The sequence below is a fragment of the Gadus macrocephalus genome, chromosome 22, assembly GCF_031168955.1.
Source record: "Gadus macrocephalus chromosome 22, ASM3116895v1".
NCBI lineage: Eukaryota > Metazoa > Chordata > Actinopteri > Gadiformes > Gadidae > Gadus > Gadus macrocephalus.
This window is the reverse complement of record NC_082403.1, coordinates 13,616,147-13,637,887: the sequence shown is the minus strand read 5'-3', so window position 1 is coordinate 13,637,887 and position 21,741 is coordinate 13,616,147. Positions and strand designations below refer to the sequence as shown.

Sequence of the window (21,741 nt, the reverse complement as noted above, 5' to 3'; positions counted from 1 at the left end):
CACTTTCACAGTTCACTTCAGTGAGCTCGTTGCTTCCAATGCCAAAACACATCCACATTGTGTGCCAGCAAAGGAGCCTCTCACCATGTTGAAGACAGACATGACCAGGATGAGGGCCATCGTGGTCATGGTGAGGACCAGCCGCAGCCAGGGTTGGTTGGCGATGATGATGGCCGAGGAAGAGGGCAGCCAGGAGAAGGAGGCCTTGCCTGCTCCCTGCTGAGCATACAGACAGACAGACCTCAGACAGACAGACCTAAGAGGGTCAGACAGGCAGATGACACGTATCAGAAAGACAGACAGAACTCAGAGAGAGAGAGAGACGGACAGGTGGAAGATGGATGCATTAGAGACACTATTCATGCAATGAATTCATTATGTTGCTAGTCGTGGTACTGTGTGTCTGGAGCCTGTTTTAGAATGCCGTTGGGCTTCGCCACTCCGTCTGGGGACAAAGTGCCCCTACCTGTCCTGGCACTTGAACAACATGGGGTAAAACAACATTTGCAGTTCAGCCTTTGGTAACACCATCTATATTGCCATTCTCTTAATACAAACGCTGGTCTGTACCATAGGAAATCTTAATCACTAGACTCAAGCAGCTCTGACATTTTTCTCCAGGAAACAGAGAGAGACTGTGTTTTTTTATTTTATTAAACTGAACTGGACGACTTACGAATGGGATTCTTCTTCTGAGTATTATTGGAAAAATATTTTTAAGAGTGCTTGATGGTAATAGTAAAAGTATTTGCATTCGAAACTCGCAGATGTGGATTTGTAGACTTGTAATCAATTAGTTGTGTGTAGTAGTTGTAATGTATTCAACTAAAGACTACATAATCACGATAATAGTTGCATTGTTGACCATGTTTTGTGCAAGTTTGCGGTTGTTTTTGTATTTATTCTTAAAGACGTCTATAAATGTCTGAATAACCTTGTCAATGCAAATCTGAATAATAAAATACGTTTTTTTTGAGTAAGAACAATTCTGCCAACACTTACAATACATTGAAAGTAAACATGTGCTTGTGTCATTTGCTTAGGGGACATTTATTATGTGTGTGTTAGATCAGGCAACCCACCCGAATGTGGCCAGCAAAGCATATCCCCAGGATCAATGCCAGCAGCAGGAAGGCCAGCCCAAAGGATATCCCTAGAACAGCAGTTCTGATACAGACAGATGAACAAATGCACACTCACGCAAACACACACACACACACACGCACGCACGCACGCACACACACACACACACACACACACACACACACACACACACACACACACACACACACACACACACACACACACACACACACACACACACACACACACACACACACACACACACACACACACACACACACACACACACACACACACACACACACTACATTGTGGTTTTTCAACATGATTTTTTGTTGGATTTTTCCATTCAGTCCAGGAGAGATTAAACTGCTTTTTAATTAAATTTCTAGGCAACAGTTTATTAAAGTCCTGGGCCAAAGGTGTGATAATGTCACAATAATGGTGTTTAAATTGTTGAAAAATATTGTTGAAAATAACATTTCTAAATAGCACTTCACAACAGTCTTTGTTTGAAGCTGTGGCCATCCAAGTTGAATTGGATAATTTTTGTTAGATGAAGATATTGTCCATAGATGATGTGTACAAGAAGATTTTCACCTCAATATAAAACCCTATTGCCTGATAAAAGCATTGATAAAAAAAATCAAGGAGGGTTGTTTGAGGTAGCAAATGGGTTAATCTCGAGGAGGGACACGGGGTCGGTGGATACGTTCATTTTTATTTTCAGTTGATTGCTATAGCGAGCCCCTTTTGGCAATCAGTGCTAAACTTGAGCCTTGGTCTAGTGTACAGTGAGCCTCTACCCGTGTGGAAGGCTTTATCAAAGGAGTCTTGATGGTTAAGGTTGTACAAGAGAAAGTGGCAGAATAACTAATTTCACACGCCTTAAGCATCAAGTTGGCTTGGATAGAATAATCCCCTAAATGAATACAGCTCGTTAATGTCACGATTGAAGCCAAACCTTAAAGTACAGCAGGCCTACTTACTTGGGCAGGACCAAGACCTGCACTATGAAGATGCAGCAGAAGATGAGGCAGGCGCAGGTGATGTAATGCTTGAAGGCCGGCAGCGTGGTGGACCTGTACTGCTCAGAGCAGAGCAGGAGGTACAATAAGCAGGGCGGAATAGGAATAATAATATAGTTCTCCAAGTCCCCCCAAGGACTCATAGGGAATATTTCATGCAATTTACTTTTTTTTTTAAAACTTTATTTGTTATATACCGTTGTGTATCGCCTTACCTTTTGCACTGCTTGTTCTATTTGACCTAATTTGATCCTTTCCTCCTTATTGCAACATCGGTCGGCGATAAACGTAATTTAAATTCCTCTATTTTTCTGCCACATATTTTGTAATTAGTAAAGCTGACTTTGGCTTTGACTAAGGGAGGGGGGGGGGGGGGTGAGGGCTGAGCCTTACCTCGCTCTCCAGGGCCTTGTTGTGGAAGAACAGAGAGATCCTCTGGATGTCCTCTGACTTCAGCCACTGTCTGCAGTGGGGGAGCAGGGGGGGGGGGGGGGGGGGGCGTTTACACGTGTCGGATAGAGACAAAACGCATGAAAAGACACACACACGCACACACACAGACACGCACACACACACACACACACACACACACACACACACACACACACACACACACACACACACACACACACACACACACACACACACACACACACACACACACACACACACACACACACAACTTCAAGGAACTCTTTCTATTGTTTGCAACATACACCTCTTGTAGACACAAAACACTGTTTTAGTTAACTGCGATTGATGGTTACACCGTTTCTATTTGAAAAACCTAATGAGAGCCTAATAACAGTGTTGTTGGATTATAGGCTTATCAGTCTTTTCCTTTACATTTGACATCATGCTTTCTAAAATCTGAATATCACTGCATTTATCACAGTTTCCTGTTCCACCATTGGTGTCAGTGTGGGATGTCCAACTGACTTCTGGGAGTTGATGCCGTCGATGGTGCGAATCATCCTCTCATTGAGTTCCTCCTCAAACCTTCTCCTCTGGGACTTAGACCTGCAACAATATAAAAACAGGTTAGCCTACGGGATTAGCACACAGGTGAGCAGCCTGTGTCATCATTACCTTGACATTCATTCACAGCCATCAATGCTTGCTGTCTCACCTCTCCTGTCTCTGGAAGTGGTACTGGCCCATCGGAACATCCTGTAACAAGTGTCACCGACACAGGGAATGCAAACAAGCAAACAAGCAAGATCATTACTTCTGTGCGTGCGTGCGCGCTTGCGCGCTTGCGTGCGTGCGTGCGTGCGTGCGTGCGTGCGTGCGTGTGCGTGCGTGCGTGTGTGTGTGTGCGTGTGCGTGTGTGTGCGTGTGTGTGTGTGTGTGACCGTTTTGTATGTGTGAGTGTTTGACTGTGTTAAACAGGTGTGTCTTTGTGCGGTGTGAGTGTGTGTGTGATTGTGTCCCATGCACGTGTGAGTGGCCGTGTCGTTGCAGTGTGTGTGACCCGGAGGCGTCGTCGTGTGTCCTCACGGTGGTCTTGACCTTGCCGGTGTCGGTGGTCATACTGCCCCGGTGGTGGAGGTTGGCGAAGGGCTTGGCGGCCCCCCAGGACTCCAGGTAGCGGGTCATCCGGACAGACGCCCTCGTCTTCCCCCCGTCCAGGGAGGGCCGCGACCGCACCCCCAGGCTGGGGCTGTGGCGGTCCGTCTGGGGGGGGGGGAGCCAGGGAGGAGGAGGGGAGGAAGAGGAGGAGGAGGGGAGGAAGAGGAGGAGGAGGGGAGGAGGAAGAGGAGGAGTAGAGGAGGAGGAGGAGGAGGAGAGGAGGAAGAGGAGGAGGAGGGGAAGAGGAGGAGGAGGAGGGGAAGAGGAGGAGGAGGAGGGGAGGAAGAGGAGGAGTAGAGGAGGAGGAGAAGAGGAGAAGAGGAGGAGGAGGAGGAGGAGGAGCAGAGGAGGAAGAGGAGGAGGAGGAGCAGAGGAGGAGGAGGAGGAGGAGGAGGAGGAGGAGCAGAGGAGGAAGAGGAGGAGGAGGAGCAGAGGAGGAGGAGCAGAACACGTCAGTACGAAGGGTTTAAGGTTCAATATTTGTAATCTGAATTATTGTTGTCACATACGTTTTCGAACAGCAATCAAAACGGTTGTATAATTATCATATTTTATTTGGCCTGGAGATTTCTGTATCGGAAACAGTACTTCTGCAACAGCGCTTATATACAGTATATATTTTTTAATATCCATGTAACCGGCTGCCCACTGGAGCCGGTTATGTTGTGTAAACAGCAAGAGCAAAGGTCACGTGACGAGTGGCTACTAAACGCAGCGGTGTGTGAAGTGGTGATCTCCAAAGGTCAACAGCCAATTGACCTCCCTTATCCTGGGGAGCCACTGCTTCAGTTAGCGTGCGACTACCTTTGTACTCGCACGACAATGGCAGTGCTCCTGTTCATTATCAAAAAGGACTATTATCACAACAAAATGTTCCCCCTGTCACATAATCTTTCTATTTTTGCAAACTTGAAAGAATAGAAAAGAGTAGGGATAACCTTTATCATTTGTGTGTATTTATATGTAGCAATGTAATATTTATGAATGCCTGTGTATTCATCCAAGTATGTTTTTAAAGGTGCAACATCAACGATTTGGCCAAATTAGTCGTCCACACGCCAACAAATAGCGGGCAAAATATTACCAAAAGGTTGTGGTGTCCACCCCTGTTGTATAAGTGCTCTGAACTTCGTTTCAACAAACAGCTGACTTTACACTTTATCACTATAAATATATACAATTAGCTTCCTATATAAGCTAAGGCCAATTAACCAACGTTAGTGTTAACAGTTGCAGAAACATTCCGGGTTCAGCATCAACCTTTTCCTTTACCTGCCAACTGCTGTCTCCAGTGGTGAGAAGCTATGCAATGTTAACTCCTGTTTTGCTTTTACTTCTATCATTTATTTTCTCCTCAGCATGCCTGCTGTCACCAAGTCACCTCTCACCACTGCTGTAAATGTGATAACTCCACATTCAATGAAACCAACTGGTCCCCTAGCAGTTGGCGTCTTTGAAAGCAACCAACTGCGTACATGCCAAGCTGCGAGCTAGACACATAACGTCGATAACGTCCTATGCAGACAGGCCAATAGGCTGACGTTAGCAGCGGGCGGGTCTGTCTGCTGACCTTTGGGTTGACCACCAGGTAGGTGACCACGCCGTGCTCCTTCAGGTAGGAGTCTCTGATTGGTCCATCCCCAGGCTCCACCTTATAAGAGCCGTCCAGATGCTCCAAGGTCACCTCTGAGATGTGCACTCTCCTTTGAAGTTGGAAGAGAGGAGAGGAGAAGCAAGGAAGGGACGGAGGAGAAAGGATCACTTCTCCAGATGATATCTTCCAAAGTGACTCTATTACAGGACAGGTACAGGACAGTAAATTGCTCCTTACATTGACAGCATTTTTATTGGCTAGGACTAACCCTGGCACACCCCCTGCTTCCATATGATTGGCCAGTGTGACGTCATGTGACCAGACATCATACTGCCACTTTTGTAGTCCAATGACCCCGCACAGCACGTTCCCGGAGTGCACGCCCACACGCATGTTGATGTCAACCCCAGTGGCATCTCGGACCTTCCTGTTGGTTTACGTAAGCTATGAGTAGAATCATTTGGTAGAATAATGATCAAAACCCTTCATGGGAATAATTCATACAGTTTAATAATGCAATATAAATATTATATTATACATACAAACATAATATAAATCATAATCATAGGATATGGACAGACATAAAATCCCATGACATACAAGAAGCAGGATAAGTAGAACTTTATACAATATTTATTATGTTATGTTCTCCAGAAAGAGGCTTTCAAGCAAAACCAAATAGTATGTGTGTGTGTGTGTGTGTGTGTGTGTGTGTGTGTGTGTGTGTGTGTGTGTGTGTGTGTGTGTGTGTGTGTGTGTGTGTGTGTGTGTGTGTGTGTGTGTGTGTGTGTGTGTGTGTGCAGCAGAGGGGTTAGGTGTTTTACTTTATAGCCTCACACATGTCCAGGCCCATCTTGACGCAGTTCCTGGCGTGGTGGGGGAGGGACTCAGGCAGCCCAGACACACAGTAGTAGCAATCCCCCAGGATCTTGATACGCATGCACTCGTTATCCTGCAGAGAGAGAGAGAGAGAGAGAGAGAGAGAGAGAGAGAGAGAGAGAGAGAGGGGAGAGAGAGAGAGAGAGAGAGAGAGAGAGAGAGAGAGAGAGAGAGAGAGAGAGAGAGAGAGAGAGAGAGAGAGAGAGAGAGAGCGAAAGAGAGAGAGAGAGGAATGAGAGTGAGGGAGAGAGAGAGAGAGAGAGAGAGAGAGAGAGAGAGAGAGAGAGAGAGAGAGAGAGAGAGAGAGAGGAATGAGAGTGAGGGAGATGGAATGTAAGTCATATGAAGGGGGAGAGTTGAGATAGAGCCCTCCTCACCGATCGAACTCATCTTACCCCGAAACAAATACACACACACACACACACACACACACACACACACACACACACACACACACACACACACACACACACACACACACACACACACACACACACACACACACACACACACACACACACACACACACACACCCCTTCCCTAACCCTAACCCTTAATCCACTTGCCCTAACCCTTACCCACCTGCCCTAACCCTTACCTTAACCCACCTGCCCCAACCCTAACCCTTACACACCTGCCCTAACCCTTAACCCACCTGCCCTAACCCTTACCATAACCCATCTGCCTTACCCTTATCTTAAAACACCGGCCCTAACCCTAGCCCTACCCGACCCTAACCTTAACCCAGCTGCATTAACTATTACCTTAACCCACCTGCCCTAACCCTTACCTTAACCCACCTGCACTCACAGTAACCCAAACCCACATCCCCTCCCCCTTTCCCCCTGCAGGCTGTTTGTGCTTCAGTGCCGTCTGGACCAGAGCTAACTCTGGCTGAAGGCCTGCAGCTCGGACAGAGGGGGGTGGTAGGTGAGGGTGGATCGGGGGGGCGGGGCTGAGGCCAAGGAACCCAGGAGGGTGGGCATGACTCAGATGTCCAAATCATAACAACAGCAAGCCCTGGAGGGCTGTTGCAGTGGACAACCACACACTCCAACCTGCAACAGTCAACGGTGTGTTTGTGTGTGTGTGTGTGTGTGTGTGTGTGTGTGTGTGTGTGTGTGTGTGTGTGTGTGTGTGTGTGTGTGTGTGTGTGTGTGTGTGTGTGTGTGTGTGTGTGTGTGTGTGTGTGTGTGTGTGTGTGTGTGTGTGCGTGTGTGTGTGTGTGTGTGCCTCTGCAGGTGGTATGTTTGTGTGCATGTCCAGAGCCCTAGGTGAATGAATATTCTCGCTGGTGCGTTACCTTGGCAATCTGGTCAAACTTCCCAAAGAGTTCGTTGAGCATGTGGACCAGTTCGCCCGGAGAGCAGTCGCTGGCGAGCCGGGTGAATCCCACGATGTCTGCGTACAGGATACTGCAGGGGGCACACAAACACAAACAAACACGTCTGTCTATTCCTGTCTGGACCTGCGCCCACAAGGTGCTACATCATTATACAAATGCTGAATACATAATTATTTTTTATTAATGCCTTGAGTTTTATTTATTTTTTATTTTTTACTTTTTGTTTTAATTACTATTTAATTGTATTTTTGGAAGCAAATCTTCCCAGAGAAGAAATGGGGTAGGTTAGTCCAGAAGCTGGGCTGTTTGACTCTGTGAAATGTTCTGGGTTCGATGCCAAATGTCCAAACGTACCTGTGGGCATCCTTGGGCAAAAGGCTGACCCATACCTACTCCTCAATTAGTAATAATAACAATAATAATTGATCCGTTTTTTATAGCGCTTTTCTAAATACTCAAAGACGCTTTACAAATAAGGAAGGAATACATACAGACAGTACAGACAATCAAACGAAAGGGAAAAAAATAAACAACACCACAACAATAGGCAACACATTAAGAGAGCGGGAGAGAGTGGAAGATGGCAGAGGATGATTTGTCAAATGTTGTAGGTGGTCCTGAAGAGATAGGTATTAAGTTGACTTTTGAATGAACAGAGTGTATCAGAGTTTCGGATGGCCAGAGGGAGGGAGTTCCAGAGGGAGTAGTTAGGATAGGAATTTGGATTTGGATAAAAAAAAAAAGTATCTGCTAAATGAGTGAAAGTTAATAGATATGCTCCCAATACGTTTTCACTTTTCACCGCCTGAGCAACCTTGGATCGGCCAAGGGTTTGTTTGATTCCATAGCATAGAGCTGGGCATTATTGATTGCGGGTTTTCCTTAAACCGTTAATGGAATATTTGTCAATGAATATATGACTAAAGTGCCATCAGAGGATAACCTTAATAATGTTGAGCTTTGTTGAGTAATTAATCAACATCACGAACTGCTGAGGCATTGGAGAGTGATGGATTAGGCGCCTTGGTCCTGGGTGATCGTGTGGTCAACGTTGTTGATGGCCGACTCCCCAGAGAGCTGGTTGAGTGTGCAGCTTATCCCTGGTCGAATAGTGATGATCAACCTCATATGTAACCAAGCCATCGGCGAATTTAGATTGAGTTTGTGGTTTACAAATATATATTGTCAATAATATTAATATTAAATATTATATTATTTATCCTACAATCTTCGGTTTTAACTTTGCTCTAGTGGCCGTCTGAACTATCCAGGGAGCAGCCTGACCACCTGTTGACACCTGTTGGTGAAGCCCTGACCGCCTGTTGGTGAAGCCCTGACCGCCTGTTGGTGAAGCCCTGACCGCCTGTTGGTGAAGCCCTGACCGCCGGTTGACCCCCTGGTGGTGAAGCCCTGACCGCCTGTTGACCACCTGGTGGTGAAGCCCTGACCGCTTGTTGACCACCTGGTGGTAAAGGCCTTACCGCCTGTTGGTGAAGCCCTGACCGCCTGTTGACCACCTGGTGGTGAAGCCCTGACCGCCTGTTGACCACCTGGTGGTGCAGCCCTGACCGCCTGTCGACCACCTGGTGGTGCAGCCCTGACCGCCTGTTGACCACCTGGTGGTGAAGCCCTGACCGCCTGTCGACCACCTGGTGGTGCAGCCCTGACCGCCTGTTGACCACCTGGTGGTGCAGCCCTGACCGCCTGTTGACCACCTGGCGGTAAAGGCCTTACCGCCTGTTGGTGAAGCCCTGACCGCCTGTTGACCACCTGGTGGTGAAGCCCTGACCGCCTGTTGACCACCTGGTGGTGCAGCCCTGACCGCCTGTCGACCACCTGGTGGTGCAGCCCTGACCGCCTGTTGACCACCTGGTGGTGAAGCCCTGACCGCCTGTCGACCACCTGGTGGTGTAGCCCTGACCGCCTGTTGACCACCTGGTGGTGCAGCCCTGACCGCCTGTTGACCACCTGGCGGTGCAGCCCTGTGTTCAGCCTATCCAACGGGCCATCTGTTGGCTGAGAGAACACCGCTCACAAGTCAATGGATGATGTTTGACTCTTCCATTGTGTGATTCTCATAACACAAAGTGAATTGTTTTTTATTTAATATTTGATGCGAGTGAGTTTTAACGATGGACTACTTTGAGGCAGCCGATCATTTCCTGCCCTCAACGTGCCCAATATGAGTAATAGCCATTGTGTGTTAAAGAATGGGTGACGTCAGAGAGACATTTAGAGTCCATATTATTACAGTTTATGGAACCATTGCAAGGCTTACCTATACATATATTTTTACTCTCTCTCTCTCTCTCTTGTCTTCACTGCAGGACACATATATTGCTCTGAACCTGACCACAAACCACCAGTTATGAGAAGGTCCCCGACAAAAAAGTAGAGGGGTTGGTCGTCCTCCTTCGAGAGGGAATGATGGTGGAATCTAATCATGAAGCGTATTGATTTGGAGCTCTGGTGATCTTCAACACTGCGATGTAAGACTAGATGCACCAGCCCCGGCGGGAATAGGGCATCATGGAAGAGGACCAAAGATAGGAGGTTGTGCACAGGGAAAGCCCCGGTAAAATAGACACACACACACACACACACACACACACACACACACACACACACACACACACACACACACACACACACACACAGACAGACAGACAGACAGACAGACACAGACACAGACACAGACACAGACACAGACACAGACACACACACACACACACACACACACACACACACACACACTCAATCTGAGTCCCACTTGCAGAGCCAGGACATGGCCAATATATTTCTCTTTCACCACAAAACTTCAACTGGATTAAATTTGGCGGATTCAGAGAGAGAGACGGGGGGGGGGGGGACGACAACCAGGTAAGAGAGTCTACCATCAACCATGCACTCCATCTTCCTCTAGCCCTATCCCCCCCCTATCCTCTCCCTCTCCCCTCTCTCCCTCTCTCATCTTTCCCTCTCTCCCTCTAGGAGTAGGATGGAAGGGAGGAAGGGAGCGAGGAGTGGGCAGGCTGACAGTTCAACTCTGCTGACACCCCCTTCCAGCCCTCCTACTTATTGTGTTGTACGTTCTGGCACTTTATGTACGCACTTATTGTGTGTCGTACTTAGTTATAGTATTAAGTTGTGTAGCACATTATCCTAGCTAGCTTTGATGCATACGGGGAATGGGTTAACTTAGTGATTGTTAGTGCTTGGCACTTGGTTCTATGGACATCCTTACGTACCGACAGCGATATATTGTTTCACCTTCTCCTGACACATTATTGTAAGTTGCTTAGGATAAAAGCGTCTGCTAACTGCCCTAAATGTAACCGAGATGACTGTGTGAGGGGGCTGAAGGGGGTGAGGTGTGAGCGGTGAGGAGCGTAGACGAGGTGGACCTGGACCAGGTGGGTGTGACGCCACAGTGGAGCGTTGAGCGTCAGACCTGACGTTGGTGTGCCGCTGGACGTAGAGGTTGTGGAAGTTGTTGGTGTTCTCGGCCCGGCCGAACCTGGGCCCCTCCAGCCTCTGGATGATCTCCGCCTTCATCACCCGGGCGATGTGCGCCGGGAGCAGGGACAGCAGCAGCCGCTCCTAGAGAGGGCACAGGCACTGGATGAGTGTGTGTGTGTGTGTGTGTGTGTGTGTGTGTGTGTGTGTGTGTGTGTGTATGAGTATGTGTGTGTGTGTGTGTATGTGTGTGTGTGTGTGTGTGTGTGTGTGTGTGTGTGTGTGTGTGTGTGTGTGTGTGTGTGTGTGTGTGTGTGTGTGTGTGTGTGTGTGTGTGCGTGTGTGCATGTGTATGCATAAAGTATGTGTGTGTACGTGTGAGTGTGGTGTGTGGGCGTGTTGCCTGAGTATTATGAGTGCATGGTATTTGTGTGCATGGAGGGTGTTGAAAGTAGAAGAAAGTGAGGAAGGGAGGGTCAGGAGCCACCAAAGCCCCCTGGCTGGTCCTCCAGCCCGCGGCGGGGGACCACAGAGCACACGGTGTTCAGAGGGAGGGCCGTTGGAACATGAAGGAGCGGAGCACCTTCAGTATGCTCTGGCTGAAACTTTTGTCTGGGTTTTCTAAATGGATGCATGTTGTCATGTTCCATTTGTCCAAACTGTGTATATGTGTGTGTGTGTGTGTGTGTGTGTGTGTGTGTGTGTGTGTGTGTGTGTGTGTGTGTGTGTGTGTGTGTGTGTGTGTGTGTGTGTGTGTGTGTGTGTGTGTGACTTCAAACCTACTTGTGGTTGTGTTTTCATCTGTGTGTGATTGGGTGTGTGAACCGACCGTGTGTGCGTGTGACTTCACACCTACTTTTGGTTGTGTGTTTGTGTGTTTGTGATTGCGTGTGTACTCGTGTTTGTGTGTGTTTGTGTGTGTGTCTATGTCCTGTTTTTTGCATGTGTGCGTGCACGTGTGTTTGTTTGCGGGAGAGCATGTGCGTGTTTGTGTGCATGAAGGCCTGCATGTGCGTGCGACGGCACAACACTGCCTGCGGGGCTGAGACTGATAAATGCAGCTCCGGGCAGAGAGGGTCATTATGTTGTTCTCTATCACCGCCGGCTCATTTCCTAAAATACAGCGGACATTTAAGTACAGCGGCAATGAGGGGGCGGTGGTGAAGGCAGCGCTGATCTAAATATAGAGTTCTCCCTCACCATTCTATATTTCTCGACCTTTCCCTGCATCTATGTTTGCGTTTTGACTCTGAACACTTTGCGGGGCCAAGATTAAGGATTTATTTGACTAAAGTAGAATAAGATATTCATTATGAATGAGCCAAATGAATCAGTGTGCAAAGCATCAGCTTCGTCCAAATGCTGTTTACCCGTTGACACAGTAACACGTGCACTGAGTACATTTTGACCGACTTTTCTTCGCAGCCAAGACGTCACGCATAGACATAAAACATGAAATGGTGTCGTGACCTTCCACCTGCAAATCGAATTGAATTGGCTGTCTATTCAGATAGTATATAATCCTTTTCACTGGAGGTGAGGTAACGTCTGTATGTCCAACGCAATATAAAAGGCCATGGACCAGTAGGTCTATAATGAGGACTCTACGGTGGGTTTCCTGGTGTGCTTGTTGTATCCGTACCTGCTGGTGCTTTTCGAACTCCAGCTTGATGGGGGACTTGATGCAGTTGCAGGTGTCCTGGTAGGTCTGCTTCAGGGCCAGGTCCATCAAGTGTTTGTGGTACGCCCCCGCCAGGTTCCCACACGTAAAGATGATGACGTTGGCCAGGATCTGAGCCAAAAACACACGCACACACACGCGCACACACAGCTCTGGCCTCAGTGTTCAGTTCTGACCGTGTTTGATCACGGGAGATTTTCCATCCCAGGACACCAGGAAATAGAAGGAGCATAAGTCAACACAATTTGTGTTCGATTTTTATTTGCAAACATATATATATATATATATATATATATATATATATATATATATATATATATATATATACATATATATATATACACACTGTATATATATATATTAAAAAAAAATTGTATATACTATATATATATATATATTAGATATTGTGTTAAGATTGTATTGGACTCAAATGTTGACCAGATGCCACCGTATGAAACACTCTGCATGTAGCCTATTTAGGCAGGGATAATTGTTTCTGGGAAATCAGGAACAATAACTGTTTTTTACATTATGTTGCTTCTAATGTGACTAACCAAAGCATTCACAATATGCTAGAGCTATAGCATAGCATTTCTATAATCCTTCTTCCTAAAATTCTATCCCTGTGTTTCTAGTTCGTTCCTCCTGCTGTCTGAAGAGGTGCCACTCTCAAGTCCTGCTCAATGTTGAACTTAGATCTGTACTTTTTTTTCAGTCAGGCAATAGAAGAAATATCTCACAGAGATACGATGTGGCGAAGGGAAGAGGAATGCCAGTAGCCCTGTGCCCTATAAGTGGATGCTCCCTCTCCAAACCAAGCAAGAATTCACCCAGTGTCTGAGCTTTAAACGTCAGCTTCATGGTGGAGTCAGATGTCATCTTGATGAACTGGTCCCCTTCAGCAGAGACAGCAGGTGTGCTGCATTGAATGGATCTCTCACCCACCCACGTCATACTGAGCATTGTTGTTTGACAAATGATGAATCCTTGCAGGGAAGAGATGTGCGCCTTAAGACATGGAACCACTGTTGAGGATGATCACTGGTTTCAGCAAATTCACCAAGATTCTCAAAGGAATCAGTATTAGCTTGATCAGGTTGTCTGCCCCACATTTCAAGCTTAATGCGCTGATCTTGTCTGCCAGGTGAGGTAGGTGCTTGTCTCTTCCCTGAAGCTGAAGATTTAATTAATTCAGCTTTCCAAATATGTTGAGATGCCAAGCTTCAACAGAGATTAATTCTTCACCAAACTTTCTTGGAACTTTCATACGCTCTTCCTCCAAGAACACAGAAATTTCTTCTCAAAGACTCAAAACAACACCTGGCAAGAGCCACGTAGCCTCACTGTGTAACAACACAACTGAACATTCAGCTCCAATCTCCTCACAAAGTGTGGAGAAAAGCCGTGCTTTAAGGGACTTGTTTTTATTAAATTGACCACGCTTACAACATAGATAATTTTTGTTTAGCTCAGGGCTAATCTGCCTTGATGCTAGCACTTCTCTGTGCATGACACAGTGCGCCAAATCCGTATTTGGCGAGACCCTCTAAATTATTGCCTGGAATCCCTCCCTTTTTCCTGCCATGGTCTCATCCTCCGTGCAAATAAACAAAAATGTTCCCATTTCAGCCCATGTTCTGTCAGGTAAGCTCACCAGCTGTCGCTCGACTTGGCTCGTACTTGCAAAACTGCAAATCCTCACACAGTGAGTGATGTGACAAAGAGATCCTAAGCAATGAATATATCAATATAATAAAGTCTTTATTTCTGCCAGTGGCCTCGTCCACTTACGAAAACTTTAATATAATTTGGAATGTCACATTATACATCTTGCAACTGAATCATTTGACCAAGGGAGAGCCTTAAATTTGCAGCGCTTGACTCATCAACCATAGCTGCAATCTTATCTAGATATGCAGGGAGTAGAGCTGTGCCATCGTGTGTGGTTTCTTGCAGCGGTCTGTATACAACTGTAGGATGCGATTCCAGCTTTTTTGTTCACTGATGCAGTTTTAACAAAGTGATGTTCCGGCTGACCATATTCACCAACTTTTCACTGAAATAACTCTCTTATTGACGGGACTGGGGTTAAATGTCTCTAAGTGTCTTTTTAATTCAATGGGTCTCATACTGTCAGCCAGAGTTTTCAGACATATGATACACAGGTCTCTCCTCATCTCACACCACATTCAAGGTGAACCCAAGAACAAGATAGGCTTTGTTATATTTTCTAGACTTGTTTTCTGGTCGATTACGTCACTTGTCTTGTTTGTCTCGGGAGCATCTGCAGTTTTTCTTTTCATCCCTGTCAAATATCGCTGAATACTGCAAACCTACAGACTCTCTCTCTGAATGAACAGTATTGTTGACGTGAGAGAGCATGGTTTGTTTATTGTTCCGCCCTGAAAGAGATTCAAACGTCAGTAAATGAGTTCCAAACCACATTCACCCCCCCCACCCCCCCCCCCCCCGGTCACGGCCACTCCCCAAACAGTATCACATCCTTTTTCACCGCAAAAAAAGCACCAACAAAAAGAATACCCGAGTACTAGCAACGATAGACCCTGAATTTGATTTTTGTCTTTTGGGGTATTTCTGGCATCCCTCATACTCATAATCAATTTGTGAACTGTGGATTGATTTCATTACTGAGTTCCCCCAGCCCTCTCCTCTGCAGGAAGAAGCCAACAGCCGTCCTTCATGATCATTATGTTTTGATTCAGATTGGAGAACAGGGGCTATTCACAGACAGGCCCGCTGTCAATGTGGTCGCAAGAGAGAGAGAGAGAGAGTGAAGCAACGTGTTGCTCTACAATGAAATACGATTTGAAACATTTAAAAATATATATCAATGTATGGGAAACTATCGATCGTGGCTGCTGCTGTGCTCTCAGACATATAATAAAAGAATAATAGTTCAGAGCATAGTTTGTTAGCTCATAGTAACTCAAATGTATCTGTGAATGCTCTATTCAATTCAAGGAGGGGTGGGTGAGAATAAGGATACATACACTCAGTATGAATTTTATTCATCGATGCAATTTGAGAAGAGGATGGTCATTTCTCAAAGAAAGATGTCATTATAATGAGAATTTATACTGATATACTGATAACCAGAAAACATACTTGTTTATGAGTTGAGATGCCATAAATTGTTTCCGTTTTTTGTGTTACCGCTGGCCAGGTGATCCACATTTTAATTCTAAGGTGCATTTTGAAGCCAAACCTCAGTCAACAACCTCCGAAAACACCACATTTTGTAAAGCTCACAACGCTGTACTGCCAAGCAAGTAAAAGGTGATTCAAACCAACAGAGCAGAGTGAAGCTGTTTCCCAACAGTGATAAAGGCTCAATAGATCAATATTTAACAGGGGTCTGTAATCCCCTTACCAAGTTTCACGTCGCGAAATTGATTGAAGTCAAATAAAAAGGGTACTTTGGTCTTGGTAAACCTTAATCCATGTGTATATTTCTATGTACTTATTAGCTGGTATTGTGACTAATATAATGTGTCGCTCTGTGTCAGTGTGATTGATGAAAGGTGGCCATTGTTTCCATGAGCTTTGGCCCTTTGCTGCCTTGCTACACATTGTTGACACACTTTCGGAGCCTTTTCATCTGAAGTGCCTTTTCCAGTTGTTCTCTCATACAATGTTGGATGGGACATAACTTAACCTGTGGCGTGTTGTGTTGAATCCACACGCATACACACAGGTGATCACAGAGCCGAGCACGCACAAACACACCCTTTGTTCAGTTAATATTTCCCAGCGTTAATTACGCGTGGGAGTGGGGGTGTGCTGCCACCAGTACAGAGCTGGTCATCTTTCACCTGTGTCTGATGGAGGTTATGCTGGTTTAAAATGAATGGGATGAACACAGATAACAATGGAACAGGTCAACTGTGGCTGTATGCCGACAGATTTTCCTTTATCCTGATCCAAAGGCAATATGTATTTGCAATACTATCCTTACGTTATTGTTGCATTATATTAGAATATTCCGAAAAAGTATCAACATTCTAATCCTATGCAACAGCCTTTCACTTTACAAGGGAGTGAGAGAGACACAATAAAAGGACAAGGCGAAGAGGATTCAATATTTATATTCTTTCAGTATTGTGTCAATGTTTATACTGCTATCCTCAGTCCAGCATTTACATGAGTTACAGTCACTACTCTTCCAAGTTCTTCTAAGTCTGATCGGTAAATAGACGTTTACAGATGTTTTTAAAGAACCACACACAACGTTCAAAGATGTGCACATGTATATAGTAGTTGTACTGTAGTACTGTAGTATTTGTGTAGCATGAATATTTGCACTGCTAGAGCTGCTGCCCCCCCGCGACCCGACCCTGGATAAGCGGTCTTGAAGATGAGAATGAGGAGTATTTGTACATGAGGGTCTTACTTACATATCGTACATGTTTGTTTGAGTCAGTGGGCGTGTGTGTGTGTGTGTGTGTGTGTGTGTGTGTGTGTCTGTGTGTGTGCGAGCGTCTCACCTGCCAGCGCAGCGAGTCCTGGTCCTGGATGCTGGGCGCCAGGCAGACGCAGAGCGTGACGGTGTGGGAAGAGCAGGTGAGAACGCTCGCCATCACGGCCCCCCGCATGGAGAAGGGCAGCATGGTGTACACCACGAACACGATGAACAGGAAGAAGGACACCTGCACACAGCCCCAGCACACTGCTCTTAATTTGCACTCCATTTTCCACTGGTGATGAAAGCTCATTTTGAATCCTCTGTTTTCGTGGTTCCGGGGGCGAAGGATGACTCAGAGAGTGGTAATGGTTCAACGCATGGCTTATTCTGAGGAACAAGGTAAACGGACGAGCACTCTGGAGGTGGTTTATGAAGCATCTGCTGAGTCCAGGTATAATCCAGTCTGTATTGGTGTGGGAGCGGGGTGGTAAACAAGCCATGCCAATAGGGTCTGACTTATCTCAGACCAGTACAGCTTGATATGGTGTTGTCTCGACCACTCAACGTGTACCAGTAGAAACTTGTCAAAACTGGTGTTAGCAATACAAAGATGTGATAACATAAAGATAGCTTTAATATTGTGTGTTCTATAAGGGATAGAAGAATGAATTTACATCACTAGTTCATAGTCTGAAAATGCCTAGTCCATCGTCCGTTCTGACTGTCAGGTATGACATAGCGAGAGGATTGACTTGACGTGAGTCATCATCACCGAGGCAACTGAAGTGTTCTTCAGTGAAGCTATTCCTGTGTAGTGAGGGTAATCAAGATTCAAGATTCAAGATTCAAGATGCTTTATTTATCCCGAGGGAAATTATATATAGGGTAATAGTCCATTAGCATCACATAGTTGTCATGCTGCTGGTAAAGCTGGTTTGGCTCTGAACTATCATAAGTTCTGGGTACAGTGTCTGCAAATAGCAGCTCTTTTCCTGGGCGATACCCTTCCTGGCTATATTGACTAAAGGATTTTGAATTCAGCAAAGGTGCAGGCAAGATTAAATCCATTCGCTCCTCAAATTCTTTCTGGTGGTTACTATTCAAACGCCACTCTGTTGTTTTGTTGCCCTCTTGTATTTGCCTGTTAAGCTCTTTGAGACTTTATCTGTGATTAATGGCTTTACAAAAAAAATAATTGAATTGAAATTGACATTTCATAATAAGCTTAACATCTGAGTTGTGTGTCCTGCTGGATGAGGTACAAATTTGCATACAGAGTTGACCATAGCTAGAAGTCGTTGCACGCCCCCTATTTCTTTGGCTGGCCACTTGTTCTTAATGGCACTCTGATCTGCAGCCCTGGAAATGATTGTTTCTCAGCCAACATTGTGAACTCTGTCTTTCTAAATGTACTCATCAGCATTGAGTTTCATCCTGGCTGCTTGGTACAGTCTACAGGCCTTTCCCCCATCAACTCTGGATCACTCCGGAGTTTCCTTTTCACACATGCAACTCACAGCCGGAGTCAATCAATAATTCAACAATGATTGCAAAATGATGTCACACTGCCCGCATTAAAGTTTTGATTCCCACTGCTTGTCTTTAATACTGCCAGGGTTATAGGTTGATGATAAAATGATCCACCAAACAGCCTTTATTATACTGGCAGAAAGGCACGCAGACAGGCAGGCCCAAAGACAGACCACATACCGATATCAAAAGTAAGATTCACATTTCATCATTGAACAAGATTATTACATAAAGTGTCTTGTGAGAGAAAGAAAGGCAGGAAGAAGGGAGGGTCCTAACAGGGGGGGGGGGGGGGGGGTAGGGTGTGTGAAGGGAGAGGGTGCTAGGAGGAAGGAGGGAGAAGGAGGGTGGAGGAGGCTGTAAGAGGAGCAGGGGAAGATGGAGAGAGGGTGAGTTGGGCTTTGATAAATTGATGAAGACAAGGCACTAGCACCGGTAAATAGGATTCCTGTCTGCAGCGGGAACCCTTGCGACAGAATCTGGGTTAGTCTGTTGCATGAGGCTGACATCACACACACACACACACACACACACACACACACACACACACACACACACACACACACACACACACACACACACACACACACACACACACACACACACACACACACACACACACACACACACTCTCACACACACACACACACACACACACACACACACACACACACACACACACACACACACACACACACACACACACACACATACCTGGTCCCAGGGACACAGTATCCCGCCGGAGAACATGAAGAGGTAACCCATGGTAACCAGACACGCCCAGATGAGGAGGGAGAAGAGACGCAGCATCCTCTTGAAGACCGACTCGATGCATACCAGGATGAAGATGGAGAGGAAGAGGAGGAGTGTGGTGGGCACTGTGATCAGGAACACCAGGTGGTCCCTGTAGTCCTGCAACCAGGGGAGAGAGGGACACACCGACTGAATAAAAGGACGAGATTTCTCAATGAAATTAAATCCTATGCCAAGTATTTTCTTTCGAACAACTCTCCCTCATTCAGCAGTTTACACAACACAACTGTGGGGTTGTAAAGGTAAGGAGACTATTGCCCCACTCCTCCCACTCCCCCCCCCCCCACCCCAGGAGGAGCAACCAGCCAAGATGGACCCCCGTCCTCAGACCCACGTCTCATCGCTCAAAGCAGTCCCAAGCTAATCCCCTCCCAAGCAAAAGAGCTTGACCACCTCCACAATCGTGGACAGAAGATATGATGTCATCTCCCTCCAACCATTGGCAGATCCATGCGGACCGTACAGGAAGAGCAAGAACCTCCCACCTCCTGCCTCCTGAAGAGCAGGCTGACTGATCTGCCCTGCAGGGTGTAAGGTTCTCAAACAGCCCCATGCCGGATACAACTGAAGGTTCCTGCTGATGTACAAAATCTCCCATGCTTGAAGGAGTGACTTATAGAAATGTGTTAATCCAGTTTAGGCTCCCACCCACTCAGCAACCCCCCTCCCCCCCCCCCCCCCCCCAATAAATCGTCTGCCGACTCAGGAGAGAGGGGGGCTGGGGGCGGCTCTGTTGTGATTTGTTCAAGGTCTCAAGACACAGGACTTTACCAACCGCTGCATAGCCGGGAGGGCAACGTTTTTATATCATGCCGGATTTGAGTGTGTGTGTGTAAGGTGGGGGGGGGGGGGGGGGGGGGCGGAATAGACAAACACACCTCAGGACCTTAGATCGCTCTGAATGTGTTTGTGGACATTTCCTCGTAACGTATGACTCTCAAATGTCATCCATCACAAGGAAATGAGACATCAATTCATTATTTTATTTTTGGTCATTTCAAACGGCTATAGCAATGCCCAAGCTTCACTCCACCTAAATGGTCGCCGGGACGCAGGGTGGGGGTGTTGGAAGACAAAGGTAAAGGAGGACGGAGAGCCCTGCTGCCATGTACGTGATCTACTCTAGTGTGTGTTGGGATGGCTGGTTTAACCTGTTGCACATTGATTCCTCAATGTGCAACAGGTGTGCAGCCTCACCCAGACCCAGAGTCCAGTCAGTCGGACACAAAAACGGCTATCAACCACACACACTCCACAATGACATAAACTGCTGCTTGACTATTTAGCTAAGAACTAAGTCCTTCTGCCTAACAACAACGCAGGGTTTGAAACATCCGTTCTAGTAGAAACAACGTTTCCGATCCTTAGAGAAGTGTCGATTGATCCAGTTGCTATTATACAATATAAATATCATTCAAGTCATTCTAAAGATGTTTGTAAAACTCTGTTGAGAGTCCATCAATGCCCGTTGCCAGACCTAAGGGCAACTGACCAGTAACATCAGTCAGCTCCTCCAGCGTTGGTCCACTATCCACATCAGCTCTGTAAGGGAGCTCCCCTGACTAGAGCCCGGAAGAAGCTGTGCAGGGCCCAGGGGATCCGCTCCACAGTGGGGTGTTTGAAATCAACTGCATGCGCCCTCATCTGGGTCGCTGGTGACCCTTTGATCAGGAAGCTGACGTCTTTGAGGTTCTTTGGGCAGCATTTCTTTTGAAATGAGTTTTGGCGCATCCATATCTTTTGTAGTAAGAAAGCTGGAGCGAGCTGCGGCTCCTGTGACCCTCTCCTGCGAGTTCTGCTACTTTCTCTTATGTTGCAGCATATCGACTGAACCCTTTTTGATGGTGCTGTTTCCGTCTCGAATTTCATAACTGTGTTTCCTATATAAAGTAACTACAAAGAGTGTATTTCAAAGCCACCAATGTTACAAAGAACCAAGTAAAAATGCCAGTAGGATTTAACTCTTAGTGTGCATCAGAAGTCAATCCAATAAGATGATGGTCTAAAAACTGCAGAGGATGTATTAGTCAACTCCACCCCCCCCCCCCCCAGCCACCCCCTTCCCGCTCGCTTTATAAAATAATTACTCCCTTGTTACCTACCGGGCTCCGTGCATAGTGCTAATTATAAAAATATTAAACAGAATCTTACCACCACTAGTGACAGCACTGTACAGCACACACACTAAAACACACACGTAAACAGACACAACCTCCCCCCTCCCCCCACACACACACACACACACACACAAAAGCGCACACATACACAAAGACATTTACGTGCACGGGCAAAGGCACACACCACCACCAGACGGCAGTCTGACAGTCTGAGCAAGGG

General features: G+C 46.5%; 2 protein-coding genes across 2 annotated transcripts in view; one reads left to right on the top strand and one right to left on the bottom strand.

Moving 5' to 3' along the window:
* adcy2b (adenylate cyclase 2b (brain)) overlaps positions 1-19,539 on the bottom strand; it is a 31,110-nt gene extending 11,571 nt beyond the window's left edge. Inside the window, exons 1-15 of the mRNA XM_060043284.1 lie at positions 19,306-19,539; positions 17,144-17,305; positions 12,600-12,749; positions 10,953-11,101; positions 7,460-7,571; positions 6,102-6,229; positions 5,546-5,704; positions 5,254-5,386; positions 3,612-3,788; positions 3,241-3,281; positions 3,051-3,131; positions 2,505-2,574; positions 2,073-2,170; positions 1,083-1,167; positions 85-219 (exon numbers count right to left, since the gene is read on the bottom strand). Coding sequence (XP_059899267.1) covers positions 85-219; positions 1,083-1,167; positions 2,073-2,170; positions 2,505-2,574; positions 3,051-3,131; positions 3,241-3,281; positions 3,612-3,788; positions 5,254-5,386; positions 5,546-5,704; positions 6,102-6,229; positions 7,460-7,571; positions 10,953-11,101; positions 12,600-12,749; positions 17,144-17,305; positions 19,306-19,401 — 1,776 coding nt within the window. The 5' untranslated portion in view covers positions 19,402-19,539. The remainder of the gene's footprint in view (positions 1-84; positions 220-1,082; positions 1,168-2,072; positions 2,171-2,504; positions 2,575-3,050; positions 3,132-3,240; positions 3,282-3,611; positions 3,789-5,253; positions 5,387-5,545; positions 5,705-6,101; positions 6,230-7,459; positions 7,572-10,952; positions 11,102-12,599; positions 12,750-17,143; positions 17,306-19,305) is intronic.
* jkamp (jnk1/mapk8 associated membrane protein) overlaps positions 1-21,741 on the top strand; it is a 230,892-nt gene that overhangs the window by 37,339 nt on the left and 171,812 nt on the right. The window lies entirely within an intron of this gene.